The sequence below is a fragment of the Anopheles gambiae genome, chromosome 2, assembly GCF_943734735.2.
Source record: "Anopheles gambiae chromosome 2, idAnoGambNW_F1_1, whole genome shotgun sequence".
NCBI classification, from domain to species: domain Eukaryota; kingdom Metazoa; phylum Arthropoda; class Insecta; order Diptera; family Culicidae; genus Anopheles; species Anopheles gambiae.
This window is the reverse complement of record NC_064601.1, coordinates 82,374,901-82,396,144: the sequence shown is the minus strand read 5'-3', so window position 1 is coordinate 82,396,144 and position 21,244 is coordinate 82,374,901. Positions and strand designations below refer to the sequence as shown.

Here is a 21,244-nt window from a genome sequence, read left to right as displayed (position 1 = left end):
TATAAGGTATTTTGTTCCTGGAAAAGAAATTTACGTATCACAATCACGTTCAGAAACATTGTTTTTATTATTTTTATAAATTTGCTTAATTTACCACTTATTACACCGACCTATTATTTAATCCCAAATTTCTCAAGGAAATGTCAATCTCTAGCTGATGTCAATTGCCATCAAAATATGCGTTTAGTTCATTATTAAATTAAATTTAGGATTTTAGAAAAAAACACTTTAGCAGCCTTTATGATAAAACCTGATAACATGTTTGGTGCGACAGATCTCAGCAAATTTCTCGCCATGTCCGTGAACACTTCTGATAAATTTTTATTTTATGTTGGAGGATCATCACTTCTGATGTTCAGATAGTGTAAATGTACATAATAGCATCATGCAATTTAAGGTGAGTGGTTCAACAACGTTACAAATTATTGTAAACAGTCACAAAACATAATGAAAATCCACAAATCTAAGAACGCCTTTGTTTAGGTGTAAAAGCAACCAATCGAACACAATCGAACAACCCATCCCACCAGAGTTCTCGCTGAATGTAGAAGCTGCAAATGAGAGCTGCAAAACAATTCTACGAACACTGACAATTGATTTGCTGTGTCGATGGGTTTCAGATTGCCGAAACAATTTACCCTAGTGCTACGGTGTGGTTTGTGTTGTTTTGCCTTTTGTGACGCCGAATTACTTGCTTGAACGGAATAAACAGGTAATTAGTGCTATATCTATGTTATAGGATTCTTCAAACGTGTGATATGCCCTTTTTGTAGCCCAATATGGTTTGAGCTCTTCCCTGTGCATATTTTCCCCAAACCCGATATGAGTTTTCGCTGCAAGATGGTTGTCATTTTTCTCGCCAGTTTTCGCAGCAGCTATGTTGATCTGTCTGTAGCACGGTCAGCTATTTCGCAGTTCGGTTCGGTGAACGCCGGAGTTGTAGACGGGCCCGCTCGACGAAGCGTTATTTATTGTTGGAAACAGTTTCTAGTTCTAGTTTGTGGCTTGCAATTTTACAAATATCATCCATAAATTAGTCGAGTTGCAAGATTTTCATAAATACAGATCGAAACAGGTATTTACGATTGTTTACATTCTTCTGGGAACTGGTTTGTGCCAGCTCTCCTTTATTTACGGTACCGTATTCAGTTGCCTGGGTATGGCGAGGTTTTTTTTTTATTGCTTCTCTTGTACCTTTTCCCAGAAGCCGAATCATGTGTATGAATTTTCGGGTGCTGACGAGTTGAGAGGTAGTCCGTGCATTATTTTTTTTCTCTCTTGCTATTCAGCCATTTGTTTCACCCTACATGCAGTTTGTTTCTTGCATGTGTGAAAGCAGCTTTGTACAGCCTGCTCAGCACGTTTGACAGTTGTGCGGTGATTTGCCCCCCTTGTACCCGCTGGGTCCGTATGCGATGCTATCAAACGTCAAACGGGCAGCATCTTCGGGTTCGTTCTGACGGGAACAGTGAAACCAGTGTGTTTTTCTTTTTCGCAGAGCAGCAATAGTAAATGAAAACAACTGCTGGTGCATAAATGTGGCCGTGAATTCGATTGGTGCGGTGTGTTTTCGGAACGGGGCGAAGGATTTCCGAGCCTCTCCGGCAAGGCGTAAAGCGGCGTCCGGTGCCCGTCGGTACGTGCCTGGCACCATGGAGCGGTTTTCGATCAATATTCTTCGCCAGCAAGTGTACAACATTTGCCGTCTGTGCGGGGTCGACAATCCGGATAAGATTGCCATACTCAGCGAGGAGGAGGAGGATGTAATTCTAGTAACGGAGGACGAGGAACCATCGCTGGCCAAAAAGATTGAAGAATGCGTTGGAATAAGGGTAAGTTTGCCTGTGTGTGTGTGCAGAACCGGCGAAATCACAACATTCCGTAAACACAACGGTACACTGTATTTGTTTTGCTTCCCTTGTATACACACAGGTACACGCGAACGATCAAATGCCGCAAAACGTTTGCACCCTCTGCGTGGATAAGGTGAACGATTTCTACGAGTATCGGCTGATGTGCGCATCGACAAACCTTCAGACACGCTCTATCTTGAATCTGCCCGTCGTGAATCCTTCTATTTCTTTGGTACGTGGAGTTGTACCATACCACCGATCGAGCTGCTTGTCTTAAATGTTGTGAAAATCCCAATTTAATCGCAGGTGAAATCCGAAGTACGAGCCACACCGGAATTGCCGCCGGACGAGGACACGGTTGACACGAAGCCTTCGCTGAAGCGCGGCCCAAAGACGAGAAACCGAAAGAAGCAGGATGCGCCGGGGTCAGACGAGCCGGGCAGCAGCGAGGACGCCGATACGAAACCGTTCCAGGATGGGCCGACGGAGAAGCGCGTCAAGTTCGAGTTTGCCTGCCAGTACTGCAACGAAGCGTACAGCCAAAGCACCGAGCTGGAGCGGCATCTCGTTGTGAAGCATACGCCTCTCATACACAAGTTCGGCTGTGGCGCCTGCATGGAGTACTTTGACACGGCGTCCGAGTACAAGGATCACAACCTGTGGCACAAGCTGAGCCGCACTACGTTCAGCTGCTTCCGGTGTAACAGAAAGTTTGTCAAAGTCGGCACGCTCAACAAGTGAGTTTGCAAGTGCAAGTGGCTCTCTCTTTGCGCGTATTGCGACCATTGCTAACATGCTCTTTTGGTTTGGCATTTCAGGCACATCGAGACGAACAGCTGCGTGAAAGGGCCCCGAACAGCGTACGACGTTGCGCTGGTGCCCGACATGAGCTGCACGCTGTGCAACAAGGTGTTCAAAACGCGCAACCTCTACGAATGGCACGGTTGCTTCATGCGCGCCCGCGCCAGCTGTCCAAAGTGTGGCAAGCATTTCGTGAAGAAAAATCTGCTCCTCCGCCATTACATGCTGTACTGTACCGGCACGCTGCCGCTGATCGAGCCGGCGTTTCTGCCGAAGATTGAACCGGGCCCGCTGGCCAATGGTTTGATGGAGGGTGTGGCGGCGCGCGGTACGGGGCTACCTCCGGGCGGCACCAGTACGGAAGTGAAGCGAAGAGGCCGACCGACGATACGGGAAAAAATGAAGGAGGAAACGTTAGAGCTGCCACTTTCGCCCTCGATGATGATGGACTCGCCGGACGCGATGAAGTCGGAGACGAACTCGATCGCGGATGCGGACGAAACGCACGATAACGGGATGGAGGGTGAGCGGAAGCGCCTAAAGTCGACGCTGGTAGAGGAGACGGACAAAATTACGACCCTGCTGCGCAGCGGGGCGACGGTCGATGGCAATTCGGACATAGCCACCATCAACAGCATGCTCTCGTCGGTGAACGAAGCCATCGCAACCATTTCGAAGGTGCGCAAAAAGAAAAAGAAGCGCGATCGTTCCGGTTCGACCAGTGCCGCTGATAAGCCGCCGGGCGACACGACCAGCCAGCCGATGGTGGTGCTATCGATGGCCAATGTTAAGCAGGAAGCGCTTGACGATTCCAGCTTGCTGGCTAGTTTAACGAACAGTGCAGGCGGCGTACCGAATGGAATGAGTGAGAGTGAGCCGGCACCAGCGGACGACGGTCGTCGCGAAATGGATGGTGAAGAAGCATCTGCCCCGACGGTAAACCATTACGATACTGACATGGGAGACACCGCAGAGGACAATTTTGACCATCACGGTAATGATGGTAATGCCTCGGACACGGAATCTGTGGCCAATAATAGTGTTGAAGTGATCAACTTGGATAGCAGCGACGAGGAGGATGCGTCAAGTGCCGCGAGAAGCACACACCAACCGAATCATACACGATCTCAAGCAGCGCAAAGCGCCGAATCGATACAGCCGACCACGGTGCAAATGGTCGCGGTGAAACAGGAGCAACATACGGACGGAGAGTCGGATTTCGAAGGGTACGCGGATGCTTCCGAGTACGTCATGGTTAAGCAAGAGCCGTCGGATGAAACGGACGCCAATGAGACGGTTCCGAGCGTGGACGTGCTGCAAAGTTATCCCGATTCGTCATACTCACCGTACCAAGCGCTGCGCATAAAGATCAAGAAGGAGAAGGGCTTGCTGAACGCGTCCGTGGTCAGTGAGGAATCCGCTCCGTCGCAGGTGGCAACCACCCCGCCTACCACTGCTCGAAAGCATAGCAGCCCGGGTGAAGGTAAAACTAAAAAGGCGAGCAAACCGGCGACGAAGCGAAACACTGTTCAGCCGCCGCCCCCGGTGGTCGATGCGCAACCGGAACCGATAGCGATGGAAGTTCGCATCAAGCAGGAACCGATAGAATCGTACGACGAACTCCAGCCACATGCTTCCACAGACGGTTCGCCCTTCGATAGTACGGTACGCATCAAGCAAGAGCCGCAGGATGAATTCGCCCCTAGCACCCACAATGAACCTCCGGCCGATATTGTCGCATTCGATGGAACACGCATCAAGCGGGAGCGTGTCGACAATGGGGCAGAGAAAGCGCAACCACCATCCAGCAACGGTCTGGTCGGCAGGCAAGATCCGTCACGAAAGGCGCTCAATCCCTTGAGTCTTACGGGTGTCCGCCTGAGTGGGGGCAAAAAGTCGAGCCCGAGCGGCCAATCGAGCGCATCGGCCAGCGGCAAACCCAACGTGATGATTAATCCGTTTGCCTTGCTGAAGCAAAAATCGTCCGTGTCAGCGACCGCCGAGGGACAGGAATCCGCCGCCAAAGAGAGTGCAGAAGAGCCTGCCGAGCGACAAGAAGATCGGTACGCTTTGCCGGTGATTTCGCAGGTCAAATCCATCGATCCAAAGGACCACACATCGTCGTTAGCGTTTGAGGCGTCCCCGGAGCCGTCAAAAGCGTTGGAGCAGGAGAAGGTTGATACCGCAGCTGCCGGAGCTGCCGATAATTCTCGCGACACGTGTTTAGCAGACGATGGTTCGGCCAGCTTACCGGAAGCGGTTGTAAATAGTGTGCCAGTACCAGCAGCAGCAAATGTGAGTGAGCTAAAAATTGCCTCCGTAGCTTCGATTCCGCACGCTGCGGAAGGCTGTGCAGTTCCAGGCCTGGACAAATCGGAATGCGAACAACAACCATCAGCGATAGAAGCGGAAGCAAGCGACGACAATACTGTACATGACCAAGTAAATGATTTGCCAGACCTGCAGGCTACGCAACCTGTGTCAGATGTAGCAGAACGAGCGTCTGAACGGCCAGAGCATTTAACTAATCATGAATCAGATGCAGATGTTGATCAGAAAAATGAGACAGAAACTGCAAAACCAAAAATCGGCTGTGCAGTGGAACCGGAGTCGCCCGTGTCTTCCACATCGCCGGAGGAACCAGCACAGGTGGTAGATGTTCATAAAAATGAAACGGAAAGTAGACAACCAACTGTGGAATCGGAGTTGTCGCACCCTGTTTCTTCTGCATCGATTGAGGATGCTACACATGCAGACGAGTCCGAAAATGGGGCAGAAAACGGTCAACCTACACGGGACTGTGATGAAGAAGCACAACCACATCCAGTTCCTGGGGAAGAGCATATCCCTGACGATGTATCATCAGAGAGCGACGCTGCACCGTCAATGCATGAGGCTAAAGAACGAACGAAGCGCGAGCAACCTTCCCTAGACTGTGCTGTAGAAACGCAGCCATCGCTTCCTGTTCCTTCTTCATCGGTTGAGGATATTCCTGATGTAACACCCTCCAACGATGCTACGGATGCTGCACTCGTGGAAGAGGACGATACAAACGAGTCGATCCAAACACCTGACTGTAGTGTGTCACTTCCTGTTGCTTCAAAATCGGTTGAAAACATACGTTCAGCGGAGAAGGAGGAGGTGCCCGTGGAAGATGTTCAAAAGGATGAACAAACAAACTGTGAGACAGAAACAGCTGAGTTTAGTGGTAACAAAGACAGCTCTTCCGAACTCGCCACTGAACCACAGAGTACTACAACCTCCCAACAGCCTGAACAGCAGCAGCATGATAGCAGCGTCAATGCTTCTGAAACGACACAAGCTGAAGTAAAAAACCCTGTCGAACGGTCAGCCGAGACCGATCATCCCGAAACGCAGCCAGAGCGTCATACTGTACCCAGCAGCAGTGAAGTTCCGGTGGTGAAATAATCATCAACGTGTCCAATTTGCCTACTCTAGCCGTATTTAAAAAAAGGCGTTCGAAGTACAATTCGCGCTTGGTGGAAGTATTTCCTTAACCTCCTTCTCGCGACGTGACACACACTGCTTTGCGTTTCAGTGGTAGCAACTAAGACCATGTAATTAGAATTCGCCACACATGCACTCACATTTGCATTTTAGTATTAGAACATGCACTATTACGGTTACATGATGAAATCCGCCAATCTGGTGGATTCGATTATTAGATACTACGCAGCTAGATTTAACATATATATGCAAAAAACAGCAAAGAAGAGCAGAAAATGATATTCCTTTAAGGAACGCAGCATTTTCGCCGAACAAACCAAGGCGATATTAGCTTATGGAGAATGATTTCGTGTAAGTAGCAGTTTAAAAAGATGATTAGGACTCACAGAAGCGAAGAAGGCATTACCTGTAAATGGAATTAACTATAGTTTTTCGTTTTATTTCATCACCGATACAATAATGTATGTCATGTGTAAAAGCGAAGAAAATTAGAAATATATTCGATATTAGTAACCTTGGAAAAGAATCTCTGCTAGTATTATTGTACTGACGAATACGAAACACAACGCACAGGGAACCCATATGCAGCAACCATTTATCCGGTTTGGGGCGTGCGTTGCCATGGGCAACACATGCTGTTGTTATTTGCGTTCGTTGGAGCAGACTGGAAAGGAGGTTTCACACAAAATTTTGCCACCATGGGCGACTGCAGGAGTGTAACAATAACACTGGAAGATATCATCACTCTCGAAGCACGCTGTTTGGAGCAAATTCGTGAGGATGTGTTGTACGCGGTCCGAAACGATGCAAAGCTGCGAGCGGTATTGACGTCGAAAAATTACGATGATTTCAAGTAGGTGTATCACAGCTGCCAGCTGGCATAGCGCACGGATAAGTTTGCGGCCATGTGACCATAGAGTAACAATCGATCTGTTTCCGTTGTTTTTTTTTCTCCCGCCCCAGGAACATCGTCGACGCTGCCCACCTAACGCCACTGAGCACCAGCGACAAGCGGAACGCGAAAACAAAGAACCGAATTTGGAACAATAGTGCCATGCGCGATTAATGGTTCCACTGAATAAAGCATGTGATTTGCCTTGGCAGCGTTAACCTAACCCGACTGATTCGTGCAGGCTATTCTAAGGTGAAAATACGCTTCGAAATGTCCTCCACCAACCAATCGATGGCTTCCACCAGCTTGCCTCCCGTGACGGCGCTGACGCTCTGGATCGACCAGTGATGCGTTTCGATTTTGTCCAGCTGCAGTATGTCCTTGATTTCGTTGCCCGTCAGCGCGCCGGGCAGATCTTGCTTGTTGGCCAGCACCAGCAGCGTTGCGCCGGCCAGCCGTTCCTCCTGCAGCAGCAGCGTCAGCTCCTCGCGGCACGACTCCATGCGCATCCGGTCGGTGCTGTCGACGACCCAGATCAGCCCATCGGTACACTCGAAGTAGTTGCGCCAGTAGGACCGTAGCGACTTTTGCCCACCGACGTCCCACATGTTCAGCACGTAGTCATTGTAGTGCAGCGTTTTGATATTGAACCCGAGCGTGGGCGAAATCTGGTCGATCGGTTCACCGTTGAAGCGCTTCAGGATGGTGGTTTTGCCGGCATTGTCCAGGCCGCTGGAAAGAAAATTAGGTACAAAGAGTATAACAACACTTCACGCAGGATGAAAATTTCCCCCTTCATACGCACAGCAGCAGTATTCGCATTTCCTTTTCTTTTTGTTTCATTTTCTTAAGAATCGTTAGAAATCCCATGTTGCGGTGAGTTGTGTTCGTTCGGTCGCTGGCAGGGAAATAGAGAGCGTCTTTGTTTACATCGGTTTACGTTTGACAGTATGCGCGCAATGTCAGCAGCTTTCAGCAATTCCGCGTTTTTCCAATAGGATTTTGAATCGGATTTTTTTCGGATTTTGAATGGGATGATCGGAGGGTGTGTTAGTGTGGATCATTCGAAGAATAGGAAAAGGTGCGTAAAAGGGAAATTAATTACGGTCAGTATTTATTGTAGTATTGTATTTATTGCTAATCGGAAACATATTTATTGTTACACATATATCTCACGTCGCGGATTGTGGAGTAGTTGATGTTTCTCTGGGGCGCACCCACGACTCCGGTCCGACTCCGACTATTGTTAGTTCGATTCAGACTGCAGCAAAATGGGACTCACTAGTTCCGCCCGGATTCGGAGTCGTCCGGAGTTGTCTGGAGTCGAAGTCGTCCGGAGTAGGCCGGAGTCGACCGGAGCCGTAGTAATTGGGAGTCGTCCGGAGTCGACCGGAGCCGTAGTAATTGGGAGTCGTCCGGAGTCGATCGAAGTCGACCGGAATCAGAATCGTTCAGAATCAACTGGAGTCGTCCGGTGCAATGTGCTTTTGATCAGTGTTTTTTGTGTTTCACTTGTGCGTGTGCTCTTAGTATATAAGCCTTTGTTTGATTCCGTCTCTGACTCTGGACGACACTGGACGACTCCGGACGGCTCCGACTCCGAACGACTCCGGGCGTTTCCGGGCAACTCCGGACGGCTCCAGATAATTCCGAAAGACTCTGGATAATACTGAGCGGATCTGCCTTTCGGTTTCGGTTCCGAAATTATCGGAGTTGGATCGGAGTCGACTCCGGATTTTCGCCAACTTTACCCATCTTTATTCTGGAGTTCGTAGTGGACGCAGTTTCCTGCCTCATTTCGCACATTTTCTCGTAAATGAACCGTTGTTGTGTAGAACCCTGCCAATTTATGAATTTCTGGAGGACCTACCGGAGAGTAAAAATGTATTGGTGATAGATTTTCCTGCAGATTAAAAACGGTTTTGCACAAGAGGTACAAAATTCTTAGTAAGAAATTAATAAGGTAATTATTTACAAAATTGTTTGTACCTTGGACGATGAAACATATGTCCCTCTCAGTGGCGTATTTAACGGTAAGCAAAGTAATCAATTGCGGGGGGCCCCGTCAATGAGGGGCCCCGGAATCTTTAGTCCATTATTCATAACAGTTGATAGAATATTGCACTGTATTAGCAAGGAGGGTCCCGTGGGTGATGGACGTTGGGGCCCCGCGTTAGACGAACCCTAAGCACCCCCCCTCCCCCCAGTAGCAACCAAATTTAAGTTGAAATGTTACAGAATCAAAGACAGATGCCGAGTACCCCCCAGTAATCATGTACAAAGGGGCCTCAACACTTCTTACTGCTTAGGGCCCCCGACACTGTAAACCCGCTGCTGGTCCCTCTGGATGGAAATGATTGGCAAAGCATTTCATATATTATATCCACCACGAAGCTCCGAAGAGAAGTTCTTTTGTATTGTATTGTATTGTATTGTTTATTGTATTAAGTGATTGGCCAAACAAGCGGCCTTATCACTGAATTAAAACTAAAACTTAAATAACTAACGCAGTGTACAATGACAAAACGGATCAACAGAATCTAGTAGGTAGGTGCCAGTCAAATAAAATGTAACGCTGATTAAATTTACGGACCATCGCAGTCATTGGGTCGTTCTCGCTGTATGCACGTCTTGTAAGGTCAGTTCTTATTAGTCTGTAGTTACGGAACACTCTAGGAGGGACATTTATGTTGACTCTAGCCAGTAGTTCTGGCGAATCTATCTCACCGACAATAAGTTTGGACAAAAACGTACATTGGGCATTATCACGTCTCCTAGCAAGTGTGTCCAGACCAAACAACAAACAACGAGTATGATACGATGGACGAGGGGTTACATTACGCCACGGAGTGAAGTGTAGGACAATACGAGTAACTCTCTTTTGGACAGCTTCTATTCTATTGGACCAAACACTAGAGAATGAACATCAAACTGTAGAACTAAACTCGAGGATGGAACGAACATAGGACTTATACAGAGTTAACAGGCAGTGTGGGTCATTGAGTTCTCTCGAATGTCGACGAATAAATCCTAGCATTTTGTTAGCTTTGTTTAAAATATCACAGTAATGTTGTCGGAAATCTAGTTTGCGATCCAGGGTGACTCCTAAATCCCTGACCGTATTGCACCGCGGTAGTTGTGTCCCTGATATGCTATAGATATACCTTATCGGACTAGCTATTCTAAAGAAAGACATTGACGTACACTTATCAACAGAAATTAGCAGGTCGTTATTGATACACCAGTCAGAGAAAACATCAATCGATCTTTGCAGAGAAAGAGAGTCGGAAGTGTTACGTACGATACGAAACAGCCTAACATCATCCGCATAAAGCAGACAATCTGCTTCCGTAATGGCCAGTGTGATGTCGTTAATAAAAAGCGAGAACAGCAGTGGTCCCAAGTTGCTGCCCTGAGGGACGCCAGATAAACTCTCGAAAACGTTAGAGGAGACACCATCGATTTGTACGTAGTAGCTACGTTCAGAGATATAGGACCTGAACCAATTCACCAGCGGAGTAGAGAGACCGATCCGGGCGAGCTTAGCCAACAGCAAGCGATGGTTCACACGATCAAACGCAGCCTTAAGATCAGTGTATACTGCATCCATCTGAGCTCCGGAAGTAAAGGCTGCATGGCAGTTGGAGACGAATTCCACCAGGTTTGTGGTAACACTGCGTCGAGGAAAGAAACCATGCTGGCGTGTAGAAATATAAGAACGGCAGTGATACATTAGCGAGTTTTGTATGACGATCTCAAACACCTTGGCACAAGAAGGCAAGGTGGTTATACCGCGGTAGTTCTCAGCAGAGTTTTTATCCCCTTTTTTGTACACCGGAAACATCACAGAGGATTTCCAGGCCGTGGGTACAGTACTTTGTGCAAAAGAGAGTTGGTAGATTTGAGACAGAGGCTCTGCTAAAAATTCGCGGCATTTGGCAAGGATTGCCGTAGGAATACCATCGGGTCCAGGGTTGTATGAGGTTTTGACCTGCTGCAGAGCACGTAGTACAGTATCTACCGAGATAATAATATCGCGTACGTCAATGTCAACAACATCACGGGGCACATTATTTAAAGCTGCTTCTAATGATAAGCTTGCATCATCCGTAGTAAAGCAGTCCTTGAAACGATCAGCAAATAAGTTGCACATGCCTTCCTTACTGCTTGTGGAGACGTTGTTATATGTGAGAATATCGGGGAGCGAGCTGTTACCGCGTTTTGATTCAACATACCTCCAGAATCGTGTTGGGTGTCTGATGAGCGAGAATTTCACTCGAATGAGATAACGAGTATGAAGTTGTCTGTTATAGCTTCTATATACATTATGGGCAGCAATGAACCTTAATTTGGAGTGTTGTGTACCATTTGTACTGTAAAAGCGAAAGCATGACGCTTTGTTTTGCTTTAGACAGCGTAAACGTGCATCAGACAATGGTTTTTTTCACACACCAAGTTTCACAAGAACGCCACGCCATTGCGATTTGGTCGTGAATTTTATAATATTGAATGCGTGTGTTTTAACCGGATCCGGCGTCAGCCTACTACTCGAAGTGATCGGTGGAAGAGATGGAGCGGCTTAACACTAGAACGGCCGGACTTTTCAACCTTACTAAAACCGCCATATGGGACAATTTTGTCCCATTCGTTATGTGTACATATTTAGACATGTTTATTATTTCCTAAGGGTTTCATGTGGTAAAATAAGTAATAAACTCCATAATTAGGTATAATAAATCTTTATAAGACGACAAACCAGTGCTACTAATAAAATTGCGCTAGAGTGTACGGTAGAATGCTTGTATGGACTAGCCGATTGAATATAGCGAAAACATAAGCACGTAGTAAGCAAGAGTAAAAGCACGTATGTAGTTAAATACTTTCGCGCACTTTTATTGTTCTATTCGTATTGACATGCCTTGTCACAAAATGCGTACACGCCAGTGCTGCCAGACTTGCAGAAGCACACCCCTCACTCGTTGACAGCAGGGATGTCAGCCATCACAATTAAATTTGCTCATGGGCAAGGTGGAATGTATAATGAGGTGTAGTTATAGCGGTTTTGGCGATCCCCCCCCCTGGGCTCCGATTTTGACAGATGGTTTTCCGCTTGTATATGTATTGCTGGATTGTTTACGTTTTGCATGGTTAATATTTGGTGGAGATCAATTTGGGTGAATATTTTAGTTTGTTAGGACACTGCCCGTGATTTAAAATGGAAATTTTCCTTCGAGAACTTGAAGCGTTCGCCAAACGCGGAAAACTAACTGTCAGTTTTCTTCGTCGATTCTTCTTCCACCTAGCTGTCAAAACGGGCTTATAACTTGACCTGATATCTTTACGGTCCTTGCTCATGGGACAAAAATGTCCCATATGGCGGTTCTAGGATAAAAATGATTTTTTTAAAGAACCATATGGAATACAATTATTTTTATTAGCGCATTCGTAAGATCGTTCAAAATAAATAAAAGTCAGAAAATTTCAATGGTTTGTCACGACGGCAAGCGGAATAACACACCTTTTTCAAGTGCGATGGGACAAAAAAGTCCCATCGGCGGTTCTAGTGTTAATATCGATGTGCTACCTGAGTCGGCGAACCCGCTCAATGTCCCCCAGCAGCGACATATCGGGCCAACCTGAAACGTAGGATCTACTCCAACAATGTTGTAGCAAAATCTGAGTAGAAATTGATAAAAAAAACGAACAAAAAACTTTAAAAACTCAGTGGTGCAATAATTTGTAGGAGTACAGATGTGCTTTAATAGGTGTAAAGTGCCAGGAAGGTAAATTTATGAATATGTTAACACATAGCATTTGGAATATGTTTTATCTGCGCAAGCACAACCATTTTTACCGCCAAACACAACTAATTTACGAAAAAAATGCATGTTTTTGTGACTTGTACATATTTGTTGTACCTATATAATGGTGGTATGGTTCCTATATTGCGTCGTATTGTGTTCCTTAGGATTAGAAAGTGGTGGTAAATAAAGATACATCAAAAACTGTATATAATATAAATGAAACTTAGTTTTGCAGCTGTTTTCATATGAATAGCAACGATTACTGGCATAATAATGATTACTTACATAATTTGATCGTAAAAATGTATAAATTTGAGTAATGACAATATTGAACATAGCACTGAATAACGAGTGTAGTCTACCCACAGCAGGAAAGATGTGCTTGATTCTAAGTCCGTTTTTGCACTCAGCCAGATATGCGATTTTTTGCCTTTTTTGGTAAATTACTAACAGGAAACACATTTCTGTTACTTAGTTTTGTGAAAACAATACGACATGGTAAAAATATTCCAAAAAAAAACTAAAATTTCCTGTTTTTAATGATTTTATAACTATAGGAACATGCCTGTTTTGTGTACCTATAATGGCACTACGGTACAAAAAACACATAAAAATGCAAAAATATGGTAAAAAGTAAAAAAATGTTACTTTTACTACCGAAATAAGTTTCATTCATGTTGCAAAAATGCATGAACAAAGTTGGACAGTTTTTTCACAACGGGCCGAAGATCGGGTTGTTTTAACGTCAGCATATCGGGTGACTGGTGTCCGGAACATACGGCGGATCATCATCGAAGTGAACATCATCGTCGGAGCGGCAATAAGAACATTTACAGTTGCTTTCGTGTGTTACTAAATATGGTGAAAGTTTACATCTAATCGGTACTTACGAACTGAACGGCGCTAGAAAAGGTTAAGGGTAAGGAAATATAAATAGGGAAATGTAACCCGCTTTTGCAGACGTGCATTACCCGTGCATTTTCTAAGGGGGAATACAATAGATTTGATACCCTACACCGTGGCCAGGGTTATTTTTCAAATCTTGCATGAGCATAAGAACGGGTACACAGAAATATGTTAAACAAGAAAATCGTTATAAAAAGTGATCACGTTGGCGATCAGCAGCTCATTGTTTTACTCTCAGGCACACGTGTCAGATGTGGCGGTAGTGTCAAACGGAAAAGTGAAGTGATTTCAAGCTATCCTTGCTGTAAGTTTCAGGCGCATAAGAAGTGATAACGTGTGTTGTACTAAATCGTTTCGTACGTTCCGGAAGAATTTACATTATAAGTGAGTGTACCAAAACCGTTGTATTAGAATCTAATGCGCTGATGGCTGACAAAACCCTGTCCCAACCTCCACGTGGTGTCGGCTGGATAATGCTGCATTATGTTGCATTTACCAACTGGGAAGGTTCAATTTTAATTTCGATGTGATCGTAAATCAACTTTCGTTGTGTAATTATGACATTTCATTGAAATCTTTATTTTGCACGTTGATGCAATTTGCTTGTGAAAATCGTTATCTAATAAAGGTTTTCACGAACCGTTTTGCAACTGAATATCTCTTACTAATAAGAGATCCTTGACTTTCTGCTATTTTCTAGTGGTTCATTCCTTCCTTTAATTGCTTTGGAAGTTGTTACAGCGTCATCCGTACTGTTGCGAACGCCACGATAATAACCCTAATTCATATCTTAAAAACATTATATAAAACTATGTTCATCCAAAAGCTGACTCGTTCATGAGTTTTACTGTATGCACCAAGTTGTCTAGTGCATGTATTAAATCAATGACTATGTTTTTTGAATCCCTTCTTATTCGAGTCAAACCATTTAACAGTTCTGAATATACTAGATCTGTTCCTCCAAATTTTGCTTCTAAACGCTTGATTATCTAATCAAGGTTTTTTGACTCCATCATAAGCTGTTGAACGTGCCTTAATGCATCTCCGTTCAAAGCTTGTTTAAAACGGTTTAGATTTTCTAGATCCGTAAATTTGCCTTTTTCGTTTGTTTTTTCAAACGTTTGTTTGAAGTTCGTCCATTATTTAGGATCGCCTCCAAACCTTGGCAATTGCATCAAGGATTGTCTTCTTAAGAGAGTTTCCATGTGCGATGGGCCCTGGCTTTCATCCCTCATGGATTGGAAAGCATTAAAAAAGTATTCCATTTGTTGTTTCTGATTATCTACCATTCCGGACCATTAACCAAGGGAAATAATCATTTCGTTTGGATTTTTAACAAAATTGAAAGGTATTTTGGACCAATCACTGATTTCCTTGCCTTGTAGTAAGAAAACTGTTTTACCTTGATGAGCCGATGTGTTTTCCCGGGCAGGAGCTGGAATCGTCTGGAACCGGGATGGCCTCGATGTGATGATTCGCACGATACTTCTTTGGGTTTCCCGCGTGTGGCGGATCAATGTCTTTCCCAACAGTTTTATCTCTAAAACTTCACAACACAACGCAAGCACTAATGTTCCTTTATGTTTACACAATTGTTCACAGTGAGGAATAAAGAATTGACGTTACAACCTTTTAACTTGAACTTCACTTTCCTATCACTAACTTTTTCACTTATTCAAGTCGTTAGAACACTGAATTGAAAAAAATTTAGGCGAATAAGTTCAACACTGGGATTATAACACTTTTAATTAATTACAACTCCTCTGCATGTTATAAAATGCAACTGCATGTTATAAAACAATTTTATAGCCGTACGATCTTGTATTTATTAAAAAAAAACTGCGCTTTGCCTTTTGTTGGTTTTATCCGAATCTTTTTATTGCCTCCTCTCTAACGTTCGTCTTGACTGATTGTTAAGTTTGAAATGTGAACTCATGAGGCTATTGGATGAACATAGTTTTATATAATGTTTTTAAGATATGAATTAGAGTTATTATCGTTGCGTTCGCAACAATTACTATCTACTCGGATTCTTGTAACATCTCTGAGCAATTCTTGATAGATTAATTCCGGTCTTCCGAATAATTCCTCCAATCTTTTCATGATCATTTTAACATTTACGGGATCCAGAAAAGGTGATCTTACGCTTCTTCCTGCGTCTCCCTTCAGATATTTTTGAAGTCGAGTCATATTTTCTAAGTTACTGAAGCCAGCTTCCACCGAGCTTTCCTCAAATGCCTTTTTGAATTTAGGCCAATCCTTTGCTCTTCCATCAAAGAAAGGAAGTTCTCGGAGTGTTGTACGTTTATAAAAGGTACTATCTTCTTACATGTTATTCTTCTGTTATTCTTAATTGAAGCGTTAATCAATTAAAGCATTGACTACAGAATCTTGACCGCGATCATTGGGTAGAGGCATCGACTTCGATTTATCGAACTTACATTTTACGCAAAGATATTCCTCCCCTTGCGGGATTCTTCTCTAACTTAGTACAGGATAGATGGAACCATCTATCGCACTCGTCACACTGAACCATTGATGGTTCAGCATCATCAGGCCTGGTGCAAAGTTTGCAATGGCCATCCTTGTTTTCCACAAAGAATTTTTTACTCCTGGAACTCATTCTAGTTTCCATTGATACCCCTTTTACGTTAATAGAATATTTCTTTCCTAATCAAATATTATTCCACAAGGTAGCACGTAGGTCAGTTTTTTAAATAACTGAAGGATTTATCCCAACAAGCAGAGTTCGCTTGTTCCTAATGGCCTAAGCCTTGGGTTTGAATGCCTTCTCTCTGGACAGGTTCGTTCTTGTAAAGCTGAGCTATTCTCTTTACAAACTGGATTGAATAAATTTCGTATCCTCTCTTGATATGAAAGTCGTTCCCTAACTGGAGTTTTTTTGGGATTGACGAATAAGAATTCGTTTCCTCTCTGGAGCCACCAATGTTGACGGCGGAACTCGGGCCAGGCCACGCGAAGGAAAGGAGTTCAGTGTCCTAAGTTCCAACCGAAAACAGATTTATAGGAAAAGATGGGCTTCTGCCCGAAAGGAGGGAATTTTGATTTTTGCACATTTATTGTGTATGTTGCCCGTACTGGCTTGTAGAGGGCTGATCCACCTGCGGGTTCTGAGTCTCCATTTAAGTGTAATGAATGGCTCTTTGCGGTTCGTCTTGCCCTACAAAATTAGGGCTGGCGGGTTGCCTGTTTCGGGTGTTGAACTCAGTTCCCTGTTTACCGTTTTGTGTTTGTGGTGTCCTCCAATTGTGATTATTCTGCTGGGTTTGGGATCTTCAGTTGTTATTGTTAGGACGCTGATCTATACTGCGAATGTTTGCCTGACGTTGGTTTGAGTTGTATCTATTCTCCTGCCCATTTTGTCTATTGTCTGTCATTTGCTTTCAGATTTGTTTTATCGATGCTAATAGGGTAAATGTACCTATAGTGGTGGTAGTACCAATAGTGGTGCTATTGCTCTAAAATGCGGTTCATAGGGCAAATTACAAGTATTTAAGTTATTTAAGTTAGTGTGAAATGTTCTTTAGCCTTTTACAAAGGGTTTAAAAGTTAAATGGGGCCATTCCGTTACTTAGTGACCGAAAAATCCATTATTTTGTGAAATGTGTCAACATTTTTCCAAAATCCTTAGGATTTCATAACGAAACTCATTTTTCTGTTAACGTTCTAAACGACCACATAACCACGCAATTACTAGTTTTTCAACATAACTGTTATGTAATGTTATTGTTTTACTAAAATTATTTGCCTTTTGACCATATTTATGCATTTTTAAGTGTTTTTTACCATAGTGCCATTATAGGTACACAAAACAGGCATGTTCCTATAGTGGTTATAGTTATAAAATCAATAAAAACAGGTCGTTTTAGATTTTTTTGAGGAAATTTTTGACATATCGTACTGTTTTCACTAAAATAAGCAACAGAAATGAGTTTTATGTAGGTAATTTACCAAAAACAGGCCAAAATTCGCTTATCTCGCTGAATGAAAAATTGACTTCAAATCAAGCACACTCTTCCGGGTGTAGGTTGACGACAGGTGTGATGCAGTACTTTAGTGAATAGTTTCATCAAGCAAATTTATACATTTTTTACGATCAAATTACGCAAGAAACCAACATTATGGCAGTAATCGTTGCTATTCATACGAAAACAGCTTCGAAACTAAGTTTCATTAATATTATACACTGTTTTGAGGCATCTTTGTTTACCACCACTATAGGGACACAATACGACGACTATAGGAACCATACCACCATTATAGGTACAACGAAGCAATCACAAAAATATGTATTTTTTCGTAAATGTGATGTGTTTCATGGTAAAAATGGTTGCGATTGCGAAGATAAAACATATTCCAATTGCTATGTGTTAAAATATTCAGAAATTGTCCTTCCTGACACTTTAAATACATTAAAACACATCGGTACCTCTACAAATTGCACCACTATTGGTACATTTACCCTAATTGCTTTTATTGTGGCATCTAGGGTGGGAATGTTGCCGGACAATACTATTATAATTTCCTTTTTCAGCCCTTCCCAAAGTCAGCCATTGCTATTTTGTTAGTTTTTGCTGTTGCCAGTGCTGGTGCAACGTCTTCGCCAAGATATGCTTGTTCTGGCTCTTCGGCCAAAGCTTGAATTTCTTCACTAAAATCCTTTGGTGTAGTTTTTTGTTTTAACGCATGGATCGCTGTGGCAATATCTTCTGGTGACTTTGTTTTCTTAACATATTTTTGCTCATCTATACTGGTCACCGTTTTCTTGATGATTTTTCTACCTTTTCCCTTTAGTTTTGACTGTACCACCCGCATGATTAGTCTGTGGTGCTGTTCGTCCACTGCTTCTTTCATTGTTTCTAAAGCAGCTAACAAGGCTCCAGCTTCGTCATATCTACCACTAAATGTAGGTATGAGGCTTGTAAAACTTCGAGGCGTTTACAACACCTTTTTTGGCTCGATCAGACGATTGATCGAGTCCGGTGCCAACGCGCTGGCAGTACCACCTTTTAAAGACGAGGAAAAAAGGACTTCCGACACTGACACACCGGTCCTTTCCGTTTGAGATCTAAATAGCAAGTGTTGTTACAGTAAAAGATAAGTAGAAAATGTTATCGAGAAATGCTCGTTAAAGAAAATCATTTAAATTTGAATTTGAATATCTTCTGGAGAAAGCAAATTTATATATTTAAAGTGAACAAGAATTTTCGCGGTGGATTAATGTACAGTTAACCTTTCTTTCTAGAGTAATTGTTTTGAGGAAAAAGAAGATTTATGGTTTTTTAAATTGTTTATTGGAAAAAAGTATTTTAATTTCAAGGTTGAAATAAAGATTTTTGTTTCTTATTGTAGTAAGAGTGTATATATAAATCTTATTTTTCCCTCATTTATTTACAGCCGCAGCAATATCATATAAATATCTGTGGCTCTGTTAAATGTGTCTCTGGTTGTTAATTTACAATTTTTATACGCTATGTAAACGTCTTCTCTGCCTTTTGTTCTTCTACGTCCTTTTCTGTCGGGATGAACGGCCCTACATCCTCGCCGTCGTCGTTGAAATCCTTGAGACCATGGCAGCTTGTGGCAGTTGGTAGGCGGCTTGCTGGTAGGTGGCAGGCGGCTTGCTGTAGTTATTAGGCACATGTATGTGATAAGTTAGATTTGACCTACTATTAGCAGTAAATTTGCTACAGAAGAAATAGAGGAAATCATTGATTAAAACGTAAAAACCATAAGACGCCTGAACCGTTTAAATGTTCAAAAATGAGTTGTTTCACAAAGAGCGCCCCGCGAATTAGCAAAATATGTTTAAAAACTACTACTACAACAAACTACTAACCAACAGTCGAGACGTCTTTAAACATAAATCTGATTCATGCGTTCATCGACAAATTTAAGCAAGAAGATACGCATGGTGCTGTACATTCAACATGACCTAAAATACATTAGGATGCAAATTCTAAAGAAAGTCAATAAATCAGGACATGCTACTTCAAACTCAAAATCCGAAAAACTGGATTTATAAGGATCTAAGGCAATACAAACAGACGATGTTAACAATTAGACCTATCGAGAGATTATGCGCTAAAGGACATCAAGCACGACATCACACGTGCAATAATACAACTACATTAATGCAACGCGTACAAACACATGAGGATTTGGTGAAACTTGTGCTTCGGGTTTTGTCTCATCGGAATCGGTATTGTTTGAATTGTTCCACTAGCGCAGCATATGTTCCTCAAGCATCAAGAACACTAGCGGGAAGCTTAATCAACAATGAACTTCGAAGGACTTTCCTTCGCGTTACCCGCTCGATACCATATTGTTGGAAAAATTGCAGCAAATAATATGTACAAATACATACCGAGACGTATTTAAAGTATCGAAAGCCTGTATAGACCGGCATGTTCGCGTAGGACGTTGTGCCAAAAGGAAGAAGAAGAACATTACAAGAATATTTTTGCTTGAGATTTAAAATCTCGCGTCAGCCAAGGGTTGAAATGGTAAATTATTATTCTTATTTAATACTTTTAAATGTAAAACTTATGAAATTGATCTGTTTCAGTATAGTTTTAAGCTTCTTGCCGCAATGCAGTTTAACAAGAACACGCGCTAAAAAAAATATGCGAAAACAATCAGTTAATAAAGCATGAAACCTTTTCACATTTTAATTTTTTTGCTCTATTTTTAATCAACAGCCCCGTTTCGACTATTTCGGCAATTGACACCCAAATGGTGAAATACGGTTTTCATACACCAAGCGATAGTATGTGAGTTTGTTTTCGGTTTAAACAGAGCCCGTTTCGTAACGCATAAAATGGCTGGTGTTTCAGCGCTTTTCTTCAATTTGTGCATAAAACAATGACGATGGTTACTGCTTCAACTGGGTTTGCAGTTTATTTGTGTTGCTGATACAACACATTTGGTTAGGAACACAACTAGGCTCACGGATGGTAAAAGCACACAACCAACAGGTCAGCAGTTTGTCTTTGTATGCATGGAGCCGAGCGACGATGGAAAGCTAGTAGTTTTACTGGCTCCTCAGTCTTGTTTTAAACCTTTACCAATTTAAAACACATAGATAGATAGGTATAGCTAGCTTAAAACGGGAAATGTATAATAGACCGAATTTATATCAAAACAAAAATCAGTGCGCTTTTACATTTTGTGATTGAGAGTGTTTGTATCACAGAGCTGAAATAAAAAAAGTCATAACATGTTTAAACTAACATTTGACCAGTTGTGGATTAAAACAATGCTCACCTTTATTTTTTTTGTTAAAAACCATTTTGTTTGATTAAAAGAAATTCGTACAGGAGTTCACTAAATTGATTAGAATGGAAAATTGTTCTTAACTTTCTGTAAAATGTTTGCTAAATTGTGTGTACATTGAAGTCAAACAAACAATGGTACATCCTTGATTTCGTGGACAAATGCACCATGATTATGCTATGATTATGATTATGACCATGATTATGATTATGACTCATTAGAAA

The 21,244-nt window shown here is 42.9% G+C and overlaps 3 protein-coding genes across 9 annotated transcripts; 2 read left to right on the top strand and 1 right to left on the bottom strand.

Moving 5' to 3' along the window:
• The first annotated feature begins 315 nt into the window (after positions 1–315).
• LOC3289930 (uncharacterized) lies at positions 316–6,648 on the top strand. Of its 7 annotated transcripts, none has more exons than XM_061652572.1 (6): positions 316–397; positions 484–712; positions 1,499–1,832; positions 1,933–2,085; positions 2,160–2,590; positions 2,672–6,648. In XM_061652572.1, the coding sequence occupies exons 3-6, from the start codon at positions 1,653–1,655 to the stop codon at positions 6,081–6,083; spliced, it is 4,176 nt and encodes a 1,391-aa protein (XP_061508556.1). In that variant the 5' UTR covers positions 316–397; positions 484–712; positions 1,499–1,652; the 3' UTR covers positions 6,084–6,648. The 7 variants fall into 7 exon arrangements, with proteins under 7 accessions (XP_061508556.1, XP_061508560.1, XP_560277.3 ...); XM_061652577.1 differs by lacking the exons at positions 316–397; positions 484–712 and adding exons at positions 797–1,075; positions 1,205–1,250; XM_061652576.1 differs by having other exon boundaries at positions 385–712.
• On the bottom strand, positions 6,532–7,963 carry LOC1270390 (ADP-ribosylation factor-like protein 2). The gene is made up of 2 exons (XM_309056.5): positions 7,820–7,963; positions 6,532–7,746 (listed from the first exon to the last, which is right to left on the bottom strand). Exons 1-2 carry the CDS (start codon positions 7,882–7,884, stop codon positions 7,257–7,259), a joined length of 555 nt encoding a protein of 184 aa, XP_309056.3. The 5' UTR covers positions 7,885–7,963; the 3' UTR covers positions 6,532–7,256.
• On the top strand, positions 6,755–7,188 carry LOC4576648 (uncharacterized). Its single transcript, XM_001237171.2, has 2 exons — positions 6,755–6,975; positions 7,086–7,188. Exons 1-2 carry the CDS (start codon positions 6,755–6,757, stop codon positions 7,186–7,188), a joined length of 324 nt encoding a protein of 107 aa, XP_001237172.2.
• Positions 7,964–21,244: the final 13,281 nt, after the last annotated feature.